General features: G+C 45.0%; 1 protein-coding gene across 2 annotated transcripts; it reads left to right on the top strand.

Annotated features, from left to right (window-relative positions):
• The first annotated feature begins 1,202 nt into the window (after window positions 1-1,202).
• On the top strand, window positions 1,203-25,319 carry BSPRY (B-box and SPRY domain containing). 2 transcript variants are annotated; one of them, XM_079790638.1, is made up of 6 exons: window positions 1,203-1,432; window positions 4,723-4,821; window positions 16,235-16,465; window positions 17,670-17,692; window positions 22,533-22,657; window positions 23,896-25,319. In XM_079790638.1, exons 1-6 carry the CDS (start codon window positions 1,232-1,234, stop codon window positions 24,420-24,422), a joined length of 1,206 nt encoding a protein of 401 aa, XP_079646764.1. In that variant the 5' UTR covers window positions 1,203-1,231; the 3' UTR covers window positions 24,423-25,319. The 2 variants fall into 2 exon arrangements, with proteins under 2 accessions (XP_079646764.1, XP_079646763.1); XM_079790637.1 differs by having other exon boundaries at window positions 17,667-17,692; window positions 23,896-25,318.
• Window positions 25,320-25,957: the final 638 nt, after the last annotated feature.

The following is a 25,957-nucleotide window of genomic DNA, read 5'->3' as shown; positions in this document are numbered from 1 at the left end:
AAGGACTGGACTGGAGCCCCCACAGAGGGTTCCATTTGGGCTTAGAATGATTTATCAGATCCTAAGAAGAAAGCCACAAGACAGCTCAGGTCCGTGGGGATGGGTTCTTCATCCACATGCTTATTTGCAGCCTATTTTCTTCAATAAACATGCATTGATTTCTTTTTTCCAATACTAGTTTTCAGCCCTAACTGGTTTGGCTCAGTGGATAGAGTGTCGGCCTGCGGACTGAAGTGTCCCAGGTTCGATTCCAGTCAAGGGCATGTATCTTGGTTGCAGGCACATTCCCAGGAGTGGGTGTGCATGAGGCAGCTGATCGATGTTTCTCTCTCATCGATGTTTCTAGCTCTCTATCCCTCTCCCTTTCTCTCTGTAAAATATCAATAAAATATATTTCTAAAAAAAAATACCAGTTTTCAAATTAAGAAAATTTGGATATAAATACTTTGGGGGAATCAGCCTAACAAAGATGTTCCTCGTTGGATCTTAATATGCAATAAAAATTATTGAACATGTCAACCATAAGTCAAACTGCCTGGGTTCCAATCTCACGGCTACCAATTAGTAACTGTGACCCCTGGCAAGTTACTCAACCTCCATAAACATGGGGATCATCATGCTTCCCTGGTACTGACAGCAGGTGCTTAGCAGTTGCAGCCTCTGTCTGTGCTCCAAATACCGTTGGAAGTGTTTTCACTCACCTGATCCTCAGCACATGTCTGTGAAGTAGGTACCCTCCTTAGCCCCATGTTAGAGCCGAGGCCCTGGCGGTACTCAGCCAGTGGGCGGCGATGGGACTTGAGCCGAGTCTGATACCAGAACCTAGTTTTAAGCTAGTACCTGTCTAAAGCTACCTCTCAAAAAAAAAGGGCTGTTGTATTACACGATTGAACACTTACAAAGCGCTTAGCAAAAGCCTGGCACTTATAATTGCTCAATTAAGTTTCCGACAATTACTTTAATAGTTGGTGTTTCATGTTTGTTGTAAAACAAACACGCATATAACGCGACCTAATTCGGGGGTGGGGGGGGGTGGGGGGAGAGACTGCTGAAGCGGGTGGGATCTGGACCCGGGTCGGGTCAAGGGTGCGGGCAGGCGCCTAAGGAGCGGGGAGAGCTGGGCGGGAGGAAGCGCGGTGGCCGCCCGTTGGGACGGGGCGGGGTCAGGGAGGCCCCGCCCAGCAGCCACCTGCGACAGGTGGAGCGCGGGGCGCCGGCCGGTCTCTCGGCCATGTCCGCGGAGAGCGCGGGCCCGGTTCCAGGACCCGGGCCGGGACCGGAGCCGGGGCCTCTCTGCCCGGAGCACGGCCAGGCTCTGAAGTGGTTCTGCTGCTCCGAGCGGCGGCCGGTGTGCGCCGCCTGCACGGAGCTCGGCGGCCGCTGCCAGGGCCACCGCATCCGCCCGGCGGAGGAGCGCGCCGAAGAGCTGCGGGTGAGCGGGCGTGGGAGCCGGAAGGCGGGGGCGCCGAGGGAGGGCGCGCCGGGCCGGGGGAGGCGCGCTGCGAGGTCGGGCGGGGACCCGAGCGCCCGGGGCCAGGCTGACCCCGGCCGGGCTGGGCCGGGAGCGCAGGCTCCGCAGGGGTCCCGGCTGGAGAACGCGGCGGTTAAAGGGTGTGGCCCCGGAGTCGGGCATACCTGAGTACGGATGTCACCCCCGTGCGTCCTCCTGGGGAATCTCAACCCCCTGAGACTCAGTGTCCCCATCTGTAGCTTGGGGGCAATCATAGCGCGCACTTAGTGGAGTTATTGTGCGACATAAATAAGGTAATAGGAACCCTGTTGCAGAGGCTGGGGATCGGACCTGTCCTTGGGCGATAAAGGGCTCAGCTGCTCCAACTCCCACCGCCCAGGTGCAGGCTGATCGGTGATAAAACCCAGCCCCCCCCTCACTCCTCAACCTCGGGGCGCACAACCCCTCCCCTCGTCCACCGTTCAGGCTCCCTGGGGAGGTGATTTCTCCCCTTTCAGGTTTGGCCTTGACGTCAAGCTGGTTTCACCGGAGCGAAGGGAAGGGGCGGGCAGGTATCAGGAGGTTCCTGCTAGAACCCTTCCCCTAGGTTTCTCCCCACCCCCAGCCTCCACTTGGCTCCAGGCTGGCCACCTTCCTGTCACCACCCCTCCCTGCACTGCTGAGATTGGGGAGTCAAACTCACCCTGGGGCTTATTCCCTCCTTCCAGCCTACCTGTGTGGCCCCTGGGGATTTCCTTGCCATTTGATTAAAAGGCTTGATTCTTCCAACCTCTCCCTGGAGTTCTGCCCAGCTGTGAGGCTGCGGGCTCTGGTTGGAGACTTGCCTCCTCAGACTGGACTGTAACGAGCACCCCGGACAGGGTGCTGAGGCCAGAGGGGATTCAGTTATTCAGTGACACCTGAAAGCTCCTAGCGGGTCCTACTTGTCACCACTGTCCATGATAGTGATGCCGAAAATAAACTCGGAGAGTGTAGTTTAATACACTTCCATAAAGCATAGACACTTTGCAAGTTTCAAAGCACTTCAATACTCACCATCTGATTCCATCCAGACCAAGCCCCTTTGAAGTGGGGGTCCTACCCACATTTTATAGATGAGGAGACCGGGGTCCAGAATGGACAGTAAATCCTCCCAGGTTTCTGCTGTCCAGGGCTGGACTAGGGCAGTCAATCATTGACCAGAGGAAACCACCTCTTTGCTTCAGTGGTTGGAGGGAGGAAGTGACGTTAATGGGAGTGAGAATTGAATGAAAACCTTTTTTAAAAGTTGCCATCAGGCCTGAATTTGAGTGGCGGAAAGGGTGAAGGCTGGGGCAGGGTGGCAGCCTGATGCTTGTTTTGGAATATACTTTGCCTGGGACTCCTTCCCTGAACCCTCCCGAGGCCCTAGGTATATTCGTTTTCTTTGCCTGGAGAGAGGGGTTTCTTGCCCTTTCTCCCTCCAATTTTGGTTAGATTTTTCTTCTATTCCTCCAGCCAGCAAAGAAATTTCACTCCAGGGCAAGATTATTCCTGAACTGGGCAAAAATACCACCAGTTCAAACAACTTTTCAGGTACCTTCTGGGTTCCTGTCCCTGTAGCTTTTCAGAAGCTAGTCTCAGCTCCCTTAGTCCTGTGGTGTATGGTGATCACAGCTTCCTCCCAATCAACTCAGTTCTATAGCTTTGCATTTGGTCTGGTGAACTGTAATGCTAATTCCTGATTTGTGTGTGTGGAGGGGGTTGCCAGGGGCTTCCTAGAAGAGGCACTAGCAGCTGAGTTCCCTTCTGGAAGATGGAACTGAGGCAGTCAATGCTCTTAGCGGAAGGAGTGGAAGGGCTGCTGCTTGGAAGGGTTCCCATTGTTATGTGGAGCAATGGAGAGGGAAAGCAGGGGTCTGGCTATATCTCTTGGGCAAGATCCTTCTCTGTGGCCACAGTTGCATTTCTAAAACTCTCCCCTGCTCTCATGAGTGATGCTCACAGCTTAGAAGCTGTAACCTGCTGAACTTCAGTAGCCAAGGAAATGGGTTTCATTCATTCAACAAATATTTATTCAGGGCCTCCTCTTCTAGGAACTCTCTTCTAGGCAGTCAGGCATAGAAAATAAGTCAAAGTCATGGTGCTTATGGTGCCTATTACCTTGGGACTTGCCCAAGGAGATATGGCCAGTGGTGGTGGTGGGGGGGGAAGATACAAAAAAGTTAAACAAACAATATACAGTCAGAGAAGGATAGTACAAAGGAGAAAAGGAAGCAAAGTAAGGGAATGGAGATGTGGATCGTCAGGGAAGGCTTCTGGAAAAGTGACATGTCAGGGAGCGAGACACAGAGATATATGGGAGAAGACAGCTAGAGACAGAAGAAACAACAGGTGCAAAGGCACTGAGGTCAGGACAAATTTGGTGTGTTTGTGTGACAGAAAGAAGGCCAGTGTGGAGAGTGGTAAGAGGTAACATTGGGGAGATTACACAGAGTCACATAAGGTAGGGCCTTGTTGGCTAAGATAAGAAGCTTAATCTCATCTTACTGTGGGTGTATGGGAAAGTCATTGGAGAGTTTTGAGCAGGGACAGTGAGTGACCTGATCTGATTTCCTTATAAAACGTGGCAGTGTTTAACTTGGGGGTTTAAGAATGGGAGCCCAGTTAGGAGGCTCTAACAGTGGTTCCTGTGAGAGATAATGGTGATCTGGGTAGAATGGCAGGAGTAGAGGTGACCAGAAGTGGCCAGAGGGAAGAGAGAGAGACTTTGGAGATGGGGCTGGTAGGACTCATTGATGGATTCGATGTGAGGTTACAGGTTTTTTATTTTTATTTTTTCTGGGTAATGAGGTTGATGACTGATGGTGCTGTTTAATAAGCCATGTTCTTCTACTCAAGTGCATGTGTAGTGCCAGGTTGAGATGGAGATTGTATGCAGGAACATGATTATAATAATGGGCAGGTGAGATTTCAGGACAAAGAGAGAAGCAAGTCCACAATAAGAGGTGATGGACAGTGAAAAGAGGTAAGACTAATGTATTGGCAGCTCCAACTGAGATGAAGAAATTGTTGGAATGGAAATTCTAGAGTTAATGATCTAGAAGGATGGGAAGTGGTAGGCAGGGGATGGGATATTTGAGACGAAGATTTTGGAGGCGGTATAAGCTTTCCATAATGATGAGATCTGGGATATAACCAGGGGAGTGGATGGCAGAGGAGGGGTAAAAAGAAAAAAATCAATGGAATGGAATGAATGGATCAAGATGCCATGGGTGTTGTTTGTGTTGCAGAACAAGATTGTGGACCAGTGTGAGAGACTGCAGTTACAGAGTGCTGGCATCACCAAGTACATGGCTGAGGTCCTACCAGGGAAGAACCAGAGAGCAGTGGTAGGTAATTCCTCCCTTTCCCCCTCTACTCTGGGCCCTCTCCTAGAATCAGACCCCAGCCTTAGGGGCTTGACCCAGTCTAGGTCCCTTCCTGACCTCACTGACTCATTCTGCTATAGCACAAAGCTGGATGCCCATGAAGGATGGTTTTTTCTCTCTCTGAGCCTTGGTTTTACCATCTGGGCAGAGTTGCATACTAGCGAAAGACTGTTTTCAGGGTAAGGGATCAGGAAGGGTAGCATTTTTCTAACATCTAATTATTTTGTGCGCAGCCCCAGAATGATCAAATAACCTAGGGGCTTGTGTGTTGAATATTCTTTTTTTTTTTTTTTTTTTTTTTTCAAGCAGCACGATTGACATTTATTTTTTATTTTTTTTTTTCCCAATTTTTTTTATTAAGGTATTATATGTGTACATATCTTGCCATTGCCCCCCCACCCCACTCCCATATATGCCCTCACCCCCCAGAGTTTTGCGTCCATTGGTTATGCTTATATGCATGCATACAAGTCCTTTGATTGATCTCTTATCTCCCCCATCTCTCCCTAACCTTCCCCCTGTAATTTGACAGTCTGTTTGATGCTTTACTGTCTCTGTATCTATCTTTTTGTTCAATTTTATAATGTTCTTTATTATCCATAAATGAGTGAGATCATGTGGTATTTTTCTTTCATTGACTGACTTATTTCACTTAACATAATGTTCTCCAATTCCATCCAGGTTGCTGCAAATGATGAGAATTCCTTCTTTTTTATGGCAGCATAGTATTCCATTGTGTAGATGTACCACAGTTTTCTGATCCAGTCATCTGCTGACGGGCACCTAGGCTGTTTCCAAATCTTAGCTATGGTGAATTGTGCTGCTATGAACATAGGGGTGCATATATCCTTTCTGATTGGTGTTTCTAGTTTCTTCGGATATATTCCCAGGAGTGGGATTACTGGGTCAAATGGGAGTTCCATTTTCAGTTTTTTGAGGAAACTCCATACTGTTCTCCACAGTGGCTGCACCAATCTGCATTCCCACCAGCAGTGCACGAGGGTTCCTTTTTCTCCGCATCCTCGCCAACACTTGTCGTTTGTTGATTTGTTGATGATAGCCATTCTGACAGGTGTAAGATGGTACCGCATTGTTGTTTTGATTTGCATCTCTCGGATAATTAGTGACGTTGAGCATGTTTTCATGTGTCTCTTGGCCTTCCTTCTGTCTTCTTTTGAAAAGATTCTATTTAGGTCTGTTGCCCATTTTTTTATTGGATCATTTATCTTCCTTTTATTAAGTTGCATAAGCTGCCTGTAGATGTTGGAGATTAAACCTTTATCAGTGATGCCATTTGCAAATATGTTCTCCCATGTAGTGGGCCTTCTTGTTGTTTTGTTGATGGTTTCTTTTGCTGTGAAAAAGCTTTTTATTTTTATGTAGTCCCATTTGTTAATTTTCTCTTTAGCTTCCACTGCCCTAGGAGCAGTGTCAGTGAAGAATTTCTTTTGGCATATGTCTGAGATTTTGCTGCCTGTGGATTGCTCTAGTATTTTTATGGTTTCCCGTCTTATGTTTAAGTCCTGTATCCATTTTGAGTTTATTTTTGTGTATGGCGTAAGTTGGTGATCAAGCTTCATTTTTTTGCATGTATCTGTCCAATTTTCCCAACACCATTTATTGAAGAGACTGTCTTTATTCCATTGTATGTTCATGCCTCCTTTGTCAAATATTAATTGAGCATAGTGGTTTGGGTCGATATCTGGATTCTCTATTCTGTTCCATTGATCTATATGTCTGTTCTTGTGCCAGTACCAGGCTGTTTTGAGAACAGTGGCTTTGTAATACAGCTTGAAATCTGGTATTGAGATCCCTCCTACTTTATTCTTCTTTCTCAGGATTGCTGTGGCTATTCGGGGTCTTTTTTTATTCCAGATGAATTTTTGGAGAGTTCTTTCAAGGTCTGTGAAATATGCCGTTGGTATTTTAATGGGGAGTGCATTGAATCTATAGATTGCTTTGGGTAGTATGGACATTTTCATGATGTTGATTCTACCAATCCATGAACATGGTATGTTCTTCCATCTGTTTACGTCTTCCTCTATCTCTTTTTTCAGTGTCCTGTAGTTTTCCGTGTATAGGTCTTTTACCTCCTTAGTTAAGTTTATTCCTAGGTATCTTAATTTTTTTGGCGCGATGGTAAATGGGATTGCCTTTTTAGTCTCTTTGTCTGTAAGTTCACTATTGGTGTATAGAAAGGCCATAGATTTCTTGGCGTTAATTTTGTATCCTGCTACTTTGCCGAATTCATTTATTAAGTCTATTAGTTTTTTGACGGAGTCTTTCGGATTTTTTATGTACAATATCATGTCGTCTGCAAATAAAGACAGCTTTACTTGTTCTTTTCCAATTTGGATGCCTTTTATTTCTTCTTCTTGTCTAATTGCAATGGCTAATACTTCCAGTACTATGTCAAACAGGAGTGGTGAGAGTGGGCATCCCTGTCTTGTTCCTGTTCTTAGGGGAAATGTTTTTAGTTTTTGTCCATTGAGTATGATGTTTGCTGTGGGTTTATCATATATAGCTTTTATTATGTTGAGGTATGAGCCATCTATTCCCACCTTGTTGAGAGTTTTTATCAAGAAAGGGTGTTGGATTTTGTCAAATGCTTTTTCTGCATCAATTGATATGACTATGTGATTTTTATCTTTCAATTTGTTTATGTGATGTATCACGTTTATTGATTTGCGGATATTGTACCATCCTTGCATTCCTGGGATAAATCCTACTTGGTCATGGTGTATGATCTTTCTGATGTACTGCTGGAGCCGATTTGCTAGAATTTTGTTGAGGATTTTGGCATCTATGTTCATGAGGGATATTGGTCTGTAATTCTCTTTCATTGTGTTGTCTTTATCTGGTTTTGGTATTAGGGTGATGCTGGCTTCATAGAAGGAGCTTGGAAGTGTTCCTTCCACTTGAATTTTTTGGAATAGTCTGAGGAGGATAGGTTTTAGTTCTTCCTTGAATGTTTGGTAAAACTCTCCTGTGAAGCCATCAGGCCCCGGGCTTTTGTTTGCCGGAAGCTTTTTGATGACTGCTTCAATTTCATCCATAGTTATTGGCCTATTGAGCTGTTTAGATTCTTCTTGATTGATTTTTGGAAGGTTATATTTTTCTAGGAATATGTCCATTTCCTCCAGGTTGTCCAGTTTGTTGGAATAGAGTTGTTCGTAGTATTTTGTAACAATCCTTTGTATCTCAGCAGGGTCTGTTGTTATTTCACCTCTTTCATTTCTGATTTTGTTTATTTGGGTCCTCTCTCTTTGCTTCTTGGTGAGCCTGGCTAGAGGTCCATCAATCTTGTTTATCCTTTCAAAGAACCAGCTCTTGGTTTTGTTGATCTTATGTATTGTTTCTTTGGTCTCTATGTCATTTATCTCCGCTCTGATCTTTGTTATTTCCTTCCTTCTGGTTACACTGGGCTTTTCTTGCTGCGCTTTTTCTAGCTCTTTGAGTTGTAGGGTTAAGTAATTTGTTACCATTGTTTCTTGTTTTTTGCAATAGGCTTGTAGAGCTATGAACTTCCCTCTCAAGACTGCTTTCGCTGTGTCCCATAGATTTTGGATTGTTGTGTTTTCATTGTCATTTGTTGCCATGATGTTTTTTATTTCTTCCTTGATCTCTCTGGTGACCCAGTCCTTGTTTAATAGCATGCTGTTTAGTCTCCATGTGTTTGATTTCTTTGGATTGTATTTATTGTAGTTGATTTCCAGTTTTATGCCACTGTGATCTGAGAAGATGCTTGATATAATTTCTATCTTCTTGAATTTGAAGAGATTTTGCCTGTGACCCAGCATATGGTCTATCTTTGAAAATGACCCATGTGCACTTGAGAAGAATGTATATTCTGTGGCTTTGGGGTGAAATGTTCTGAAGATGTCAATTAATTCCATCTGGTCTAGTGAGTCATTTAAGATTGCTGTTTCTTTGCTGATTTTTTGTTTAGAGGATTTGTCCAGTGGTGATAGTGGGGTATTAAAGTCTCCTACTATGATTGTATTGCTATTAATCTCTCCCTTGATATCCTCCAGGAGTTTTTTTATGTATTTGGGTGCTCCTATATTGGGAGCGTATATGTTTACCAGAATTATTTCTTCTTGTTGGATTTCTCCCTTTAGTATTATGAAGTGGCCTTCCTTATCTCTTGTTATGGCATTTACTTTGAGGTCTATTTTGTCAGATATAAGTATTGCTACTCCTGCTTTTTTTTCATTTCCGTTTGCCTGAAAGATATTTTTCCATCCCTTCACTTTCAATCTGTGTGAGTCTCTTGTTCTGAGGTGGGTCTCTTGTAGACAGCATATACATGGGTCGTGTTTTTTTATCCATTCAGCTACTCGATGTCTTTTGATTGGAGCATTTAGTCCGTTTACATTTAAAGTTATTACTGAAAGGTATTTGTTTGCAGTCATATCTATTTTTGTGTCTGTATTCCTTCTCACCTGTTTATTTCTTCTTTTTACAGTATTCCCTTTAGCAATTCTTGCATTGCTGGTTTGGTGGTGATAAACTCCCTGAGGCTTTTTTTGTCTGCAAAGCTCCTGATTTCCCCTTCAATTTTGATTGATAGTCTTGCTGGATATAGTATTCTTGGATTCAGTCCTTTGCTTTGCAACACTTTGTATACCTCCTTCCATTCACTTCTAGCTTGTTGTGTTTCTGATGAGTAATCATTTGACAATCTGATGGGTGTTCCTTTGTAGGTAACTCTCTGTCTCTCTCTTGCCGCCTTTAGGATTCTCTCTTTATCATTTATATTTGCCATTGAAATTATGACATGTCTTGGTGTGGGTCTTTTGGGGTTGATCCTGCTTGGGACTCTCTTTACTTGCGTAACTTTTATCTTTCCCATATCCGGGAAGTTTTCTGTCATTATTTCTTCAAATAGATTTTCTAAACCCTGCTGCTCTTCTTGTCCTTCTGGCAGCCCTATTATACGCATGTTACTTCGTTTCATGTTGTCCCGAAGCTCCCTTAGGCTTTCCTCCTGCTTTTTAATTTTTTTCTCCAATTGCTGTTCAGCTTGAGCTTGTTTCTGTACCTGATCTTCTAACTCACTAATTCGGTCCTCTGCTTCTTGTAGTCTACTGTTGAAACTTTCCATGGTGTTTTTGATTGTAGCTATATCACTCTTCATTTCTTCCTGATTCTTGCATAAGTTGTTGATTTTCTCATCCATCCGTTGTATAAATTCCACGACCATTACTCTGAACTCCTTTTCAGTCATGTTGCAAGCTTCAGTTTCACTAATTTCCTTTCTTGGCGACTCCACATTTTCTTTCCTCTGTGAGATATTTCGTTTCCCCATTCTGGCTATTACCAGAAAGCTCAAGTTTCCGTTTGTGTGGACCTGGGCCGTGTGCTGTGGGGACTTCGCTCCACCCGAGTTTCACTGGAGTGCTCTGACACTAGGACGTGTGGCTGCCTTTGGTTGGTGGGAACCAGACTTGCTCAGGGTCAGTGTCCCCAGTGTTCTGTGTGGTCTCGTGTGCACACTTGGAATCAGGGGCCCTGTCTGCACCACACTGTTGGTATGCGCCGAAAATGAGATCCTTAGGATGTGCCAGGAGTCAGAGTTTCCCTGTGTCTGCACCAAGACTCGAGTGTCAAAGTCTCTGTTGCCTTGTGAGGTTTCTCGTTGAGAATCAGGGTCCCTGTGTGTGCATGCACCAACAATTGGGGTCGCTGGCTCTTAGTGTGAATGCGCTGTGAGTCAGGGATCCCCGGCAGCTGTGTCCGGCGTGCCAAATTCCCTGAAGTGGAGCTGCGTCCTGTGTGTGCTCTCTCTACTGAGCCAAACCGGCTAGAGCGCACATTCTTAAAATCCTGAAGGTGAGCTGATTCTGTGGTGCACTCTCCCAAAGTCCCGGAAGGGGGGCGGAGTCCGTCCTGCGCGCCAACTTCCCTGAAGGGAAGCCCTTCTGTGCACGCCCTAAGATCCCCAGAAGGGGGAGCTGTGACCCGCAAGCCAAATTCCCCGAAGGGGAGCCCTCTGTGCGCACTGACAGATTTCCCCGACGGGGGAGCTGCTTCTGTCCCGTGCCGCGCCAAATTCCCTGGTGGGGAGCGCGTCCCTGCGCAAAGCTCAGCAGCTTGGGCGAGGGGCGGGTCTATCAGTTACTGTGCTCTAGGCGCGCCTGTGAGCGTTCAGCAGCTTGGGGGAGGGGCGGGTCTATCAGTTACTATGGTGCTCTCCGCGCCTGTGAGCGCTCAGCAGCTTGGGGGAGGGGCGGGTCTATCAGTTACTATGGCGCTCGCACGCCTGCTGGGAGTGGGGTAGGCTCTTTGACTCACGGAATTCTGCTGAGAAGTCTGGATTCTTGTTTGTTGGTCTGAAGCTGTGATAGCAGTTCTCTGTCCCCAGTGGCTGCAGGGTCCTGGTTTGTGTCAGAAGCCAGGATCCGTGTCTCAGGCAGCTCTGTTTCCCAAGATGGCGTGGTCTCCGCGTCCGCACCAGCCGCTGAGAAGTGTCCGCTTTGTGCGCGGGGCTGCGCCGTCTAGGACTGCCCAGTTAGGGAGCCCCTTGGAAGACGTGCAGAATCTAACTGACCCTAGCTCACACACACACACACACCACACACGTCTACACTCTCCTCTATGGGTTCCTCACTCACACTCTCTCCCTACCTTCCAGCCGGTCGCCATCTTTCGGGGATTTCTGAATATTCTTTATCATAGTCCTATGCAGTAGGTGGCAGTAACCTCCCTGTTTACAGGTGGTTAATTGACTTGACCAAGGTCCCACATCCTCCTGCCAGAGTCAGTTCTATGACCTGGATCTTCTGACTCTGCAGCCAGTGCTCCTTCTGCTGCATCACACTGCTGATCCTTGTGACTCATTGCCACACCTACATCTCTCAAGTATGCTTTTCAAGGGCAGGGGCTATGAATTTCTTCCTGCCTCTTATTCCCCCATAGTAGTACATGAGAATGGACCATTGGATTTAGTAACATGCACAGTATTGAAGATCCTGACAAGAGGAATTTTGTAGAGTGGTAGGGTGAAAGCCTGATTGGAGTGGGTTTCAGAGAGTAATTTGGGATAGTTAACACAGGTAACTCTTTAGCTATGCTGTAGAAGAGAGCTGACAAATTGGATGATACTGGAGAGAGATAAGAGATCAAGGCAGTTTTTTGTTTATTTTCTTTTTAAGATGGGAGAAGTTACTTTATGTGTGTATGCTGATGGGAATTTTCCAGTAGAAAGGGGAAAATTAATGATGCAGGAGAAAGAGGAAAATTGGGTACAGCAAAGGGGGGTGGGATCTAGTAAACAAGTGGAAAGGTTGGTTGTAAGTAAAAGCATGGGCAATTCATCCACAGAAACAGAGAAGGCGGAGTGAGCACAGGTGCAGGTGGATGGTTAGGTGATGGGCAGACCTTGTGGAAGTTCTCTTCTGATTGCTTCTATTTTCCATTACTTATCACCTTTCCAGTAGGCTCTCAAGGATGCCATTTGTCAGTTTATAGATATGTTTTGTTCTCCATCATCTGTTTATATGGTAACACATTAATAGAATTTCTAATGCTAAGCCATCCTTGAATTCCTGGGGAAAACCAACTTAACTTGGTCATAATATATATATTTTTTAACTTTTAATTTTGAGATCACTATAGATTCACATACAATGTTAACATCTTTCCTAACTATGGTAGACTATCATAACCTGGAAATTGACATTAATACAGCTCAACCTTTCAGATTTTACCAGTTTTACCCCAATTCATTTCTGTGTGTGACTTTAATTCTATGCAGTTGTATCATATGTATAGATTTGTTTGACTTCCACCACAATTGAGGTACAGAATAGTTCCATCATAAGGATCCCTTAGTATAGCTTTCTAAAAAGCATTTTTGCATCTATGCTCAGGAGTGAGACTAGCCTATGAGTTTCATTTCTTGTATAGTCCTTATCAGATTTTGTTATTGAGATTATATAATCCTTATTCAATGGGTTGTGGAACAGAACTCTATTTTCACTGGAGGAGTTCGTAGAAGATTGGAATTATCTGTGCCTTGAATGTTTGGTGACATCCTCTGTAAAACTATCAGGGCCTGGTGGTATTTTGTTGGTAGATTTTTAACTACTGATTCATTTTCCATCATAATGATAGGATTTTTCCTGTTCTGTTTTCTTTTTCTTTGATTTTAGTAAATTCTTTCTGGAAAAATTATCCACTTTCTCTGTTGTTGAATTTAAATGCATAAAATTGTTGTTAATATTGATAAACTTGTCACACGTTTGTCTATCACGTTAGTCTTCAAAGAACCAACTTTGAGTATTTTAATTCTCTCTTTTATATCTTTTAAAAAAATATTATATCGCCCAGCTGGCATGGCTCAGTGGTTGAGGGTCGACCTATAAACCAAGGGGGTCAGTGTTCGATTCCCAGTCAAGGCACATGCCCAGATTTCTGGCTCAATCCTCAGTAGCGGGTGTGCAGGAAACAGCTGATCAATGATTATCTCTCATCATTGATGTGTCTGTCTCTCTCTCCCTCTCCCTTCCTTTTTGAAATCAATACAAATATATAAAAAATAAAAATATTATATCCTTCTATCTTTATAATTTTTCTATTTACTGGTATTTATTTATTTATTTTAAAATATATTTTTATTGATTTCAGAGCAGATAGGGAGAGAGAGATAGAAACATCAATGGTGAGAAAAATGTCCCCCACTGGGGATTGAGCCCACAACCGAAGCATGTGCCCTGACCAGGAATCAAACCATGACCTCCTGGTTCATAGGTCAATGGTCAACCTCTGAGCCATACCGGCCAGGCTATAATTTTTTTCTTTTAATTTGCTTTTTTACATACTTTGTTTTTTTAACTTACTGAGTTGAACAGTCTGTCATTTTTGTTTTTCTTATTTCTCAAGGTGAACATTTAAACCATATAGTACCTTTTAGGTGTTGATACAGGTACATCCCACAAACTTGATGTTGTACTTGCATTCAGTTACAAGTATTTTTAAATTTCCACGATGATTTGTTCTTTCACTATGAGTTATTAGAAATAGGTTTTTAAATATCCAAGTATATGGTTTTATTCTTTAAATTATCATCATTTTAATTTCTAACTTAACTGCATTGTAATCTGTATGACATCAATTGTTTGAAGTTTGTTGGGACTTGCTTCATGCCCTAAAACATTATCAATTTAGGTGAGCATTTCATATTCACTTGAAAAAATATATAGGGTTTTATATGTGTCTACTAATTAAGCTTATTAATTGGATCAAATCTTCTTTCTACTTAACTAATTTTTTATCTGTCAGATTTATTGATTACTGACAAAAGGCATTTATTTACATTTTCATATCATGCTGTGGACTTGTCTAGTTTTCTTTATGATTCTGTCAACTATTCTTTTTATGTTGGTGCTATTTATGAAATGTATATATATATTTAGATTGGTTATATATTCTTGGTAAACCATTCCTTTATCACTTTATAGTGACCTTGTATGCCCTTGCATGATGGTTTAGATGAGTATAAAATTCTAAAGCAAATCACAAGCCCAACCCAAGGCAACTGAGTCCTCAGCTCCTGATTACACTGGTTTCCTGTTTCCTTTCTACTTTGGGACTCCAAGTTATTTCCTTTAATTAGCTGCCAACGCAGCTTCACTTTTAAAAGGATGCTTTGGGTTATTTTTCCAGCATTTCTGTGTTCTAGGAGGGTTTTTCGTTTACTCTGTCATATCTTCAGAAAGGGAAGCTTTTTTCCTGTGCTATTCATTTCAGGGAATGACTCAAGAAGGGTGTTGGAATTGATTGCCATCTTCTACTCAGGGCGTATCTGATGTCTCTTGGGTCAGGGTCTGTTCTTGATCCTGATCACACAGTATAAACACAGCTGCAGAGACTCAGGGCACGGTGGGCATCAAAGTGGGAAAAGGGAAGAGCAATTGCTGTTGTTACTGAGCACTCATGCGCCAGCTTTGTTCTATTTGTTTTACCTGTATTAACTCATTTAATCCTCACAACAGCCTTATGAGGTATCATCCTCAGCTGACAGATTAGAAAACTGAGGCATAGGGATGATAAGTAACGTGATTAAAGTTCCCCATATAATAAGTGGAACAGCCAAGATTTAAACTTTGGAACTGTCTTCAAAACCTAATTTCTCAACCCCTATGTCACATTGCTTTACGAGAACACTGAAGTGGAATCTGAACTCCCAGATTCACTGGACTGTACACTTAGCTACTCCCTTTTCCCCATTGGGCAAATTATGGGTCTCAGTTTTTTCTGTTAAACAGGGATAATTGTCATCCGCACTGTACAAAGCAGGTCTTCAGGGGCAGGACACACGGAAGCCGTTGGCTATCTCTGACCTTGGCATGAAGGATACTGTCCTCCTCTCACTTTATGCAACAGATACCTTTGGGTAGGACTGATTCCCAGATGGCAGTGGTGTAGGGGGATAGTGTTGGACTGAAAGTCAAGAGAACTGGGTTCTAGTCCCAGCTCTGTCACTGACTTAGCATGTGAGTGCTATCAAGAGATTTTTGACTAAGTTGGGAAAAAATTTCCCATCAGTCATTCAGTAAATATTTGAGTGCCTCCTATGTGGCAGACACTGTGCTAGTTGCTAGGAGACACACATTAACTTTATTGGCTGAGAACTGATTTCAGGCCTCCTGTGTGGCAGAAAAGAATTCTACCATGGAAGCAGTTGGAATGGACAATTAGGAAATAATAAGGTTTTTGTACTCAGACATGGTCAAAAATATCAACCGGACCACTGTTGGTACAGATCCTGTTGATGGGGATGACTTTGTAGGCCCTTCTGTTCTGTAATTCTGTGACCTCTGACCTTGGTCCCTTGGCCTTGGTATTCCCATCTGTGAAATAAGCAGGTGACTCCAGTTGATCTCTAGGCCCTGCCCATCTCTTCCATTCTGGGAACCTGGTTCTGCGAGATATAGCCTGGATGTCTGGATTTCACATTTCTTTACCCTAAACCATAGTTGGGAACTCTTAGGGCTGGGCTGGCTTAAGTACTGTTACTGCCACTACAGTGCCCATGGCAGATATTGCTGATCAATTTTGGCACTCCTTTGGGCTGTGCCCAAACCCTCGTAATATTTTTTTTATAATATATATTTTTATTGATTTCAGAGATGAAGGGAGAGGAAGAGAAAGATAGAAACATCCATGATGAGAGAGAATCAGCTGCCTCCTGCACGCCCTCTACTGGGGATCGAGCCTGAAACCTGGGCATGTGCCCTTGACCGGAATTGAACCCAGGACCCTTCAGTCCACAGGCTGACACACTAGCCAAACCAGCTAGGGAGAAACCCTCCTAATCTTGACTGGGGCTTTGCCAGGATCTGACTCTTCATTTTTTAACCCTTGCTAGAGCATGGCCAGTGCAGCGCGGGAACTGGTCATCCAGCGGCTGGGTCTGGTGAGGAGTCTATGTGAGACTGAGGAGCAGCGGTTGCTGGAACGGGTGCATGGCGAAGAGGAGCGGGCCCACCAGAGCATCCTGACGCAGCGAGTGCACTGGGCTGAGGCTTTGCAGAAGCTCGACACCATCCGCACCAGCCTGGTGGACATGCTCACCCATACCGATGACCTCCAGCTGATTGTAAGTCAAGCAGGGGTGAGGGCATGACCCATTGGCCAGTCTCTCCAAAAAGTCTGAAAACGTTGAGAATGTTTATTAGTTGGAGGTGGGTGGATAATGATAATTTGAAGCAGGGATGAGTCAGGGGAATAAAATTATATAGATTTTTAGAAATATATTTTTATTGATTTCAGAGAGGGAGAGATAGAAACATCAATGATGAGAGATTTTTTTTTTTTTTTGCACCTGGTAACTATTCTTTGAATAGTGAGCAGATATTCATTGAGTGCCTACTATGTGCTAAGCATTGTGCTGTGGAGTGGAGTTGCAGTATACAGCTGTCAGTGACTCACAGCCTTATGGACGCGACAAATACAGAAACTGATAATTAGGGTATGCTGTGGTAGATGACATTCCTGGGAGCTAGAGACCCCACAAGCCAGACTCGAGGGGCTCAGGGAAGGCCTCCTGGATAAAGTGACTTAGAAGCTGATGCCTGAAAGATAAGAGCTGCAACTATGTTAAAGGAAGTGGGGAGGTGGAGAGATAACTCCATACCTGAAGAATTGACAAGGAGTCCAATATGAAAATATACAGCTCATCTTTAATCCTACCATCTAAAAATTACTATGATTAATATTTTGGTACCTATCCTTTCAAAGTACTGGTATTTTAAATAGACATCCAGATATCCGCAGTTTTAAGGGACATTGTGACATCTGAATAAATATGCCAAGCAGAGGAACGAGAATGTAGAACAACTGAGCTATCTGTACCACTGCAGTTCAAGTAGGACAGTTTCCATGACTGCCCTAGATTGTGCATTCATTCAGTCACACAGCTTCCATGGACAGAGCACGTTCTGTCCCAAACGCCGGGACAGTCACAATGGAAGATTCAGAAAGGGTCCCAGCCATCTAGTTGCTGACAGTCTTGACGGGGGACGAAATATTGTATAAATATGTACTTGTCCTGAAGTGTAGGTGAAGGAAACTGAGGACACCATGGGGCACAGGGGGCAGAGTGAGTCATTCCGAGTGGGGAGTGGGGAGGAATGCGAGGAACCCATGCAGTTTTGTGCTTTGTCTTAAAGAAGGAGTAGAATTTTTTATCCTAGAGTCTCCGTCCCCATGGAGCCCTCCTCGTCAGTTGAATCTATTCAGATCTTGACTGCCTGCTGGGTTTCTGGTGCCAAGCCTGATTCTGTTTTCTTTTCTCACAGCAGAAGGAGCAGGAGATTTTTGAGAGGTGAGTCTGGTCCCTGATTTGCTTGGGCTGTCATGGAAACCATGGCCTTCGGGCCTCTGAATAGTTCACTGCATTCAGGCTCCGCTGCTCCTGGGGGAAGCCCAGGGTGTGCAGCTGTGAGTGGCTTCTCTGGAGCCCGGCTCGATGGACGGGGCCTTCCTGCTCCTCGCTTGGAGAACTGCTTTGGACCCATGTGTAAGGGAGTGAAATAATTACTTATTAACCAGGGGCTTGCCACAGTCTAACCTTATCCCATTAAAAACTGTACAGCCACCCTGTTGGAGGGTTTTACCAGCCCATCTACAGATGTGAATGCTGAGGCTCAGAGAGGGGAAGGGACTTGCCCAAGCCCCAGAGCTGGGACTGGGGCCCACACCTGACACCTGTCTCAGGACTGTCTCCTCAAATTTGCATTTTAATTATGCAATGTGAAAAGAATTTCACCAGGCTCTACCTAGGTCCCAAAAGGCTGAGAACCAAGAATCTGAGGAAGTGGCTAAGAGGATGTACATTGCCAGGCAAAGAAATTAAATTCTTAATCTGTGCAGGATTTCAGAGCTGTACTTGAGGAGCACAGCCCTTCTTATCTATTTTTGTATTTAAGTTTCAATGGCAATACATATGTATGAAGAAAGAAAAAAAGTCCACCAATATAAAACTATTCAAATTAAAAATGAGTCATCTCTTCCCAACCCCATTCTCTAGAGGTGATCAGTTTTAACGGTTAGTTGTATGTCTTTGGGACTTTCCTATGTATAATCGTAGGAGAATTTTTGCCTCCTTAAAAAATATTTTTTTAAATACAGATGGGGTCATTTTTATACTTGCTGTTCTATAATTTATCAGGCTAATTTGGAATCTTTTTGGAAAGTCTGTGAAGTATTCCACAGTATGGATGCATCACATTCATCTTACTGTCTCCTTTTATTTTTTTAAAATATACATTTTTATTAAGTATATTTTCAGAGAGAGGGAAAGAGATGGAGAGATAGAAATGTCAATGATGAGAGAGAATCATTGATCAGCTGCCTCCTGCATGCCCCACACTGGGGTCGAGACTGGGAATCAAACTGTAACCTCCTGGTTCATAGGTTGACACTCAACCACTGAGCAATACCAGCCAGGTTTCTGTCTCCTTTTAATGTGTATTTGGCTTGTTCCTACTTTTTTCCTCCTATAATCTTCCCACATTTCTGCTAGGCTTCTCTTTTTTCTCTATCTTTATCATCTTCCTCTAACCACAGTCAGTCTGTCTGCAATATCAAGTTGATGTGATTTTTGAAAAAAAGTTTGATCTTTAAATTTTTTGTTTTGAATACTTTTAACTCAGAAAAGTTAGAAAAAGTATTATAATGACCTTTGCCTAGAAATACTAGTTGTGTTAACATTTTGCCATGTTTGCTCTTTCTCACTGTCTCTTTTTTCCTGTCTATCAAGATGATTGCTCCTCTGTACTAGCATAGTATCTTTTTAAAAAAAATTATAGCCCAGCCAGTGTGTCTTCAACATTTATCTCCTAAGAACAAAGACATTCTCTTACATAACCACAGTATAATTATCAAGTTCAGAAATTTAATGTTGTATAATACTATAATCTAATATATTAGTACAGTCTGTATCCAAATCTACAGCCAATTGTACCAAAAAAGTTCTTAACAGTGTTTAGTGGTTTCTTTTTGTTTGTTGTTGTTGTTTGTTTTTTTTTTCCTGGTCCATCTGTTCTCTTTTAATCTAGAATTGTTCCTTCGTTTTTAAAAAAAGAAAAACATTTTTAATGAGTCTAGGACAGTTGTTTTGTAGAACATTCCTCAATTTGAGTTCATCTGATGTTACCTCATGATTGGGTTCAGGTTATGCATTTTTGGCAAGAATATCTCATAAGTGATGTGTTCTCATTCTGTCAAATCAGAGGGCACATGATGTCATTTTGTCCCATTATCAGGGATATCAATTTTGATCACATGGATGAAATGGTGCCTACCAGGTTTCTTCATTATAAAGTTATATCTTTACTTTTGTAATGAATAAGCAATGTGAGGAGGTGCATTTTGTATAAATAGCCTCTTTACCTTCAAACTTTATCCCATAATTTTTGTCTGCATTGATGCTAAATTCCTGAATTATTCACTTATTTATTTGCTTGTTTGTTCATTCATTTATTTAATGTAAATATAGACTTGTGAATTCTTTTTTTTATTCAGTACATTATAATCTGATACTACTTCTACTATTACTAATTTTGATCTTCAAACTGTCCTAGATTTGGCCAGTTTTAGTTCCTTGGGGCTGGATCCTGGATCCTTTGACAAGTCCCCATTATTCTTTTTTTTAAAAAATAAATATATTTTTATTGATTTCGGAGAGGAAGAGAGAAATAGAAACATCAATGATAAGAGAGAACCATTGATCAGCTGCCTACTGCATGCCCCACACTGTGGACCGAGCCCACAACCCGGGCATGTGCCCTGACCGGGAATCGAATCATGACCTCCTGGTTTATAGGTGGATACAACTACTGAGACACGCCGGCTGGCCCCATCATTCTTTAAGTACTTTCTTGTGTTCCAGCACAACACAATGTCCTGGGATCACCTTGTTCTTTTCCTGCCTCAGGCCTGGAACCAGCTGTTTCTCCAGGGACTCTTGGTTCCTTGTAGTTGGGGAGTGGTATTTAAAAACTGAGATCTGGGCAGTAGATGTGCATTGCTGCCGATGCATCATTGCTTCCAGGCCTTCTCAGTAGACAGCAGACAGAGCTGGGAAGTGAGAGTGGTCTTTTTATTCACGAGTTTGTATTACAAACTCTAATTCCAAGGGAACACAACAGCATTTTTCCTTTGATTTCTCCCATTCTACATTCATATCTTTCTTTTTTCACAATGAGAACCTTGGCGCCCAACAACAGAAATATAGTCATTCATTTGTTTGGTCCTATAATACACACAGAGTTGTTTGAGAATTGCTTAAACAAAATACTACTGACAGCCCTAGCCAGTTTGGCTCAATGGATAGAGTGTCGGCCTGAGGACTGAGGGGGTCCCAGGTTCGATTCTAGTCAAGGGAATATGCCAGGTTATAGGCTTGATCCCCAGTAGGGGGTGTGCAGGAGTCTCTCTCATCATTGATATTTCTCTCTCTCTCTCCCTCTACCTTCCTCTCTGAAATAAATAAAAATATATTTAGAAAAAAAAATACTACTGACAACCCCATTGGTAGAAGTCAAGATTTATTTGCCGTTCCTTGTGTCTTTAGACTGAGGGTGTGGACTCTCAAAGCACTGTGTTCAAAAGTTGTCATGCACCTTTAGCTGGGACTCACTTGTCTGAGAAATGCCTTTTTTGGATCTAATTTTGTATCCACATCCCCAGCTGGGTTCAGCTGCAGCCTGTGATGGCAACAGGTCCTGCTGCACAGACCAGGCCTTCTCATCCCAGCCAGGGCCCTGCTGTGTCCGAACCCCAATTCACTACCACGAATTTTCTCTTCTGTACCAGAAGGCACATGGACCAGCTGATTTTCTAGATTCTGGTGACTATAATTGTCCTCAGATTTGCCCTGGGATGATGGCTTTGCAATGCAGACACTGGTCCTCTTTCCTCCCCACCTGACGGCTAGGGGTCCCTGAAGACCCAGCCTCACTGCTTTGAGAAGAGGCATCAGGCCCTCTGTTGTCCTGACCACAAAGAGCCTTTGTTACTAGAGCCTGCTCTCAGCTTTTCTAGGGCTCTGCTCACCTCGTTCTTCCCAAGCCAGGATAGTCAGTGACATTCTTGCAAAGAGCAGGCATCCATGAGACATGCCCCACCCACCCCTCTCCTTCATTAATGGGCAGAGCTGGGAGATTTGGGGCAGAGAGTGTATACTCTCGGAACTGCTGCCTGATCTCAGAGCCATCCTCAGGATTAGAGGCAGTGGGAAGTTCTTTCTCAGAACCCAGCTCAAAAGGCTGCAAAGCTCTTGGTGAATCTCTACTTTGCTCTATACCCTTTGAGACTTCACTTCTGGTCAAGGAAAGGATTATGTTGAACGGTGCCTGCAGGTAGGACTTGAATCAGCTACCCATTTTAGCTGAGTGTCTTCTCTGTTCTCGCCTGTCCGGTGGGTAACAAGTACCTCCCAGGTTATACCAAAGACGACGTGAGATTCAGTATAGAAAGGAGCAAGCCCAGAGCCTGGCTGCTTAATAAGTGGCAATTCTCCTTGTTCCCAAATTCCTGCTCCAACCAAACCCAGTCCCCGGCCATGAGCGGAGGAGAGGTAGTTATTGGGAGCAAAGTGCTGTGAATAATTTATGATTGGGGAAATAACTGATAGTCCCTTCCTGTGTGACCCCACAGGGGTGTTGGCATTTTAAGAGCAGAGGAGTTGGCTGTACCAGCTAATCAAACCGAGGGCAGCATTACGGCTGCAGTTGGTTTTGGAGGGAGGTGAAACTTTCTCTGGCCAGGAAGGTGGAGGGGGAAGACTGCCACACAGAGGTCCAAGGGGCCCAAGTCCTAACCCCGGCTCTGCCCAGTACCAGATCCTTGGACGAGCAGCTTCGTCCACAGAGCAGAATGACTCCAAGTTATGACACTGGCGCCAAGTAGTTACCACCCTGTCAATCATCTGCCTTGCATAATTAAGGCTTGTGGGAGTGGAGGGTGCACAGGGGGAATGTCCACCTTCCCTTTGGCCCCAGCCCCCTTTAGGCAGCTCCTATCTGGGGCTGGTTGCCAATCTTGGTGTCACCCTTGTGGGAAGAGGATTTTCTGTCACTTCATCCCCCGCACCCCAATCAGATACATTTGATCCAGATACATTTCCAGAACCTTTCTGAATCTGTTTTCTTTCTTACAAGGACTGAGGAAGCAGAGGGCATTTTGGATCCCCAGGAGTCGAAAAAGTTAAACTTTAATGAGACGTGTGCTTGGAGCCCACTTCTGACCCAACTCTGGGCAACGGCAGCTCTCGGCTCCCTCTCAGGTGAGAAGCTCGAGCCCAGCACCTGTTGGAGCAACTGGGCGTCTGTCTGTCTGTCTGTGGTTTGCTGTGGCCAACACTGGGGACCGGTGCATTCGGGATGGTAGCTTAGACAACCAGTGATACTGGGTGCAGGTTTGTCAATGCAGCCAAGGTTCTGGAAAGGCCCGGGGCACCTGGGCCAGGCGCTTCCCGTTTGCAGACCGACCTGCTCTGTAGTTGGGTCTAGGTCTAGGATAAATCTTGTTCTGGTAAACTACGTCCTCCTCATGCCCTGCCCTACTGAGACAGCTCAGTGTTATTTCTTGGAAACCTGGTTTCTCTTTAAGAAGATATAATTGATGGCCAACTGGGAGCGAGAACTGAGCTTCCTGGATTCGTCTCACTTCACATTGACCAGGCTGACTGTGGACCTGACCTTGTGCTGCATGCTGGGGCCACAGAGGTGAACGCGACACGGTCTCCTGCCTCCACAAATTCCCACTGAGTGCGGGGGTTCTCAAAGCAGGCTCCCCGCAAGCTAGAGAGAAGTTTCCATTCTCCCAGTTGTGGGAGTTGCACAATTCACAGACTTAGGTTAACTAGTGAACTGACATTTTTCTCAATTTTAACCCTCCCCACCTCCCAGTGGGGAGGTTCCCCGTTCCCCGTTCTCCTTAAAATGCTAGTACACACTAGAATTCTCTAGAGTCGGGTGTCAAATATTACCTGATTTGCCGGCAGTCCCATGGAGTTAGTTGTTGGAAACTGCATACCTGATGCTTCCCGGCTTCCAGGGGCACGGTGTCCCCAAGACAAGTCTGATCTGGAGGCTGCAGATTTGCCCAACTGGAACACAGTATGATCAGTGCTAGATGCTAGATGTAGAAACAACATGCTGGGTCTTATTTTGTCCCTGCCACCAACTTCATGTGTGACCTTGGGCAATTTGTTTCTCTGGGCCTTCTTTCTATCAGAGTTTACAAAGAGTAATAACTACTGTTATGACCACAATTTATTGAGCACATATTGTTGCTGGGTACTTTCCATGTGTCATCTCATTTGATCCTTACATCTATCCTGTGGTAAGTTCTATTTTGATCCCCATTTTACAGATGAGGAAACGGAGGCTCAGAGAGAGTAAATGGCTTGCCTGAGGTCACACTGCCAGGGAGTGATAAGGAAGCCTTTCACTCCCTGGCAGGACCAGGGTAGGGCTGAGGGTGGTGGACCTTGGGCAACTCTGAGATTCTTTCTGGCAGGCACAGAGGATGTGCGCATCGATGAGAGGACTGTCAGCCCCTTCCTGCAACTGTCAGATGATGGAAGGACTCTGACCTTCAACGCCAAGAAGTCCAAGGCCTGTGCAGATGGCCCAGAGCGCTTTGACCACTGGCCCAATGCCCTGGCCGCCACCTCCTTCCAGTCTGGGCTGCACGCGTGGATGGTAAATGTGCAGAACAGTTGTGCCTACAAGGTGGGCGTGGCCTTAGGCCAGCTGCCCCGTAAGGGTTCTGGCAGTGACTCTCGTCTGGGCCACAATGCCTACTCCTGGGTTTTCTCCCGCTACGACCAAGAGTTCTGCTTCTCACACGACGGGCAGCATGAGCCCCTGGGGCTGCTGCGCTGCCCGGCACAGCTGGGCGTGCTGCTGGACTTGCAGGCCCAGGAGCTGCTATTCTACGATCCAGCCTCGGGCACGGTGCTCCACACGCACCATGCGTCCTTCCCTGGGCCCCTCTTCCCAGTCTTTGCTGTGGCTGACCAGACCATTTCCATTGTCCACTGACCTTTGGCACAGGGGAGGCTAGATCTGCCTGCCCACCATCCTTTTCGCCACATTTCTACCCAGTATCCTTTCCCCAAATGTTGCCCATGTCCATTGGGCAGCTTTAGGAGGGTAGGAGCCATTTCAGATCTGGTATAACCATTAAATGCTGTATCTGTGCGGAACCTGCACTCCCTGGGCCTTAGTCTCCCAAATTCACCCTCTAAGGGTGTCTTGTTCACCACTTTATCTCTGGCATCCAGCATGGTGCCTGGTGAGCGTGCAATAAATATTTGGCAAGTGAATGGGTGGATGGATGGATGAATGGATGGACGGACGGACGGACGGGTGGATGGGTGCATGTGGAGAAGCACTGCCTTTCAGCCCCCTGCCCCCAGCTCTGAGCAAGTAGAAGTGGTTTTCTGGCAGAAAAGCCTGTGGCTGAAGTCCTTTCATCTCAATTGAGTGCTTTTCAGTGCTTCCCATGACATGACACATAGGGAAAATATTTTTCTAGCACACAAGGACAACTTGGAAGGGACCTAGAACTCCTGCCAGCTGCTCCTGGTCAGAGGACTCTGGCCAGGGGGCTGTGTCCTAACCAGGGCCTACCTGGCCACTCGGAAGACTGAGAAAATCCTATCTCCAGGTAACCTGACTGTAACACACCCATCAGCAGCTCTGCCTTGGACCTGGCGGCTGACCTCCAGCCTGTGCCCACTGCAGTAACCGGGATTAATTTTCCCCCAGCTGCAGCTGATGAGTGCCCTGCCTGATGGCCCCTTCTGACATAATGTGGGATCTGGGTTGAGAACCTTGAGTCAGAAAGAGCTGAGGGGGTAAGAGGGCCAGCCTTAGAGAACATGTACATTATTAAAGGTTTTAAAAGATTGACAATTTTCTTCCATGTTCTTTTTCTGGTAATTGGGTAACACCCTGTCTCCCCCCCCCCCCCCCCCCCCCCCCCCCCCCGCCAAGGGCCAGCTCAAATCTTAGAGGTGTGTTTACTGGAAATTTGATGTCTTCCTCATTCATGTTCTCAGTTATAAGCAGGTGGCTGAGGTCAGCATACACCCCCTAAAGGGCCTGGAGGTGGTTCTGTGCCCTGCACTGCTGGGACCAAGGGCAAGCCTTTTTCTGATCTTTAAGGAGGTCACATTAGAGCAGTAGTCCTCGCATTTTTGTTTCTTTGGGGAACATAGTTCAAAGGCAATCTTAACTACAACGTCAGGCTCCTGGGCTCAAAGATGAGGCCAGAGCCCTCCCCACTAAGTTTGCTCAATAATTTACTTGAAACACTGGGTGGATCAAACCCAGTCCACAGACCTATTGGCAACGATTATGACTGCAATGACTTCTGAGACCCTTATGGCTTTGAGAGCACAGCTCATGACCCTGTCCTCACTGCCCGACACTCGGGAAGGTGTCTGAGAAGAGCTTTCCTGCCTCCAAACCTAGGTCAATGCCAGATTCTTGTAGATGGCACCCGAAGGCCTTTATACCACACTCCCCAAATCACCAATCTAACTCCCCATAGCAGCTCTCAGTCCACAGTT

This window comes from Cnephaeus nilssonii (assembly GCF_951640355.1).
Source record: "Cnephaeus nilssonii genome assembly, chromosome: 14".
Classification (NCBI taxonomy): Eukaryota; Metazoa; Chordata; class Mammalia; order Chiroptera; family Vespertilionidae; genus Cnephaeus; species Cnephaeus nilssonii.
This window is presented reverse-complemented; position numbering and strand designations above follow the sequence as displayed.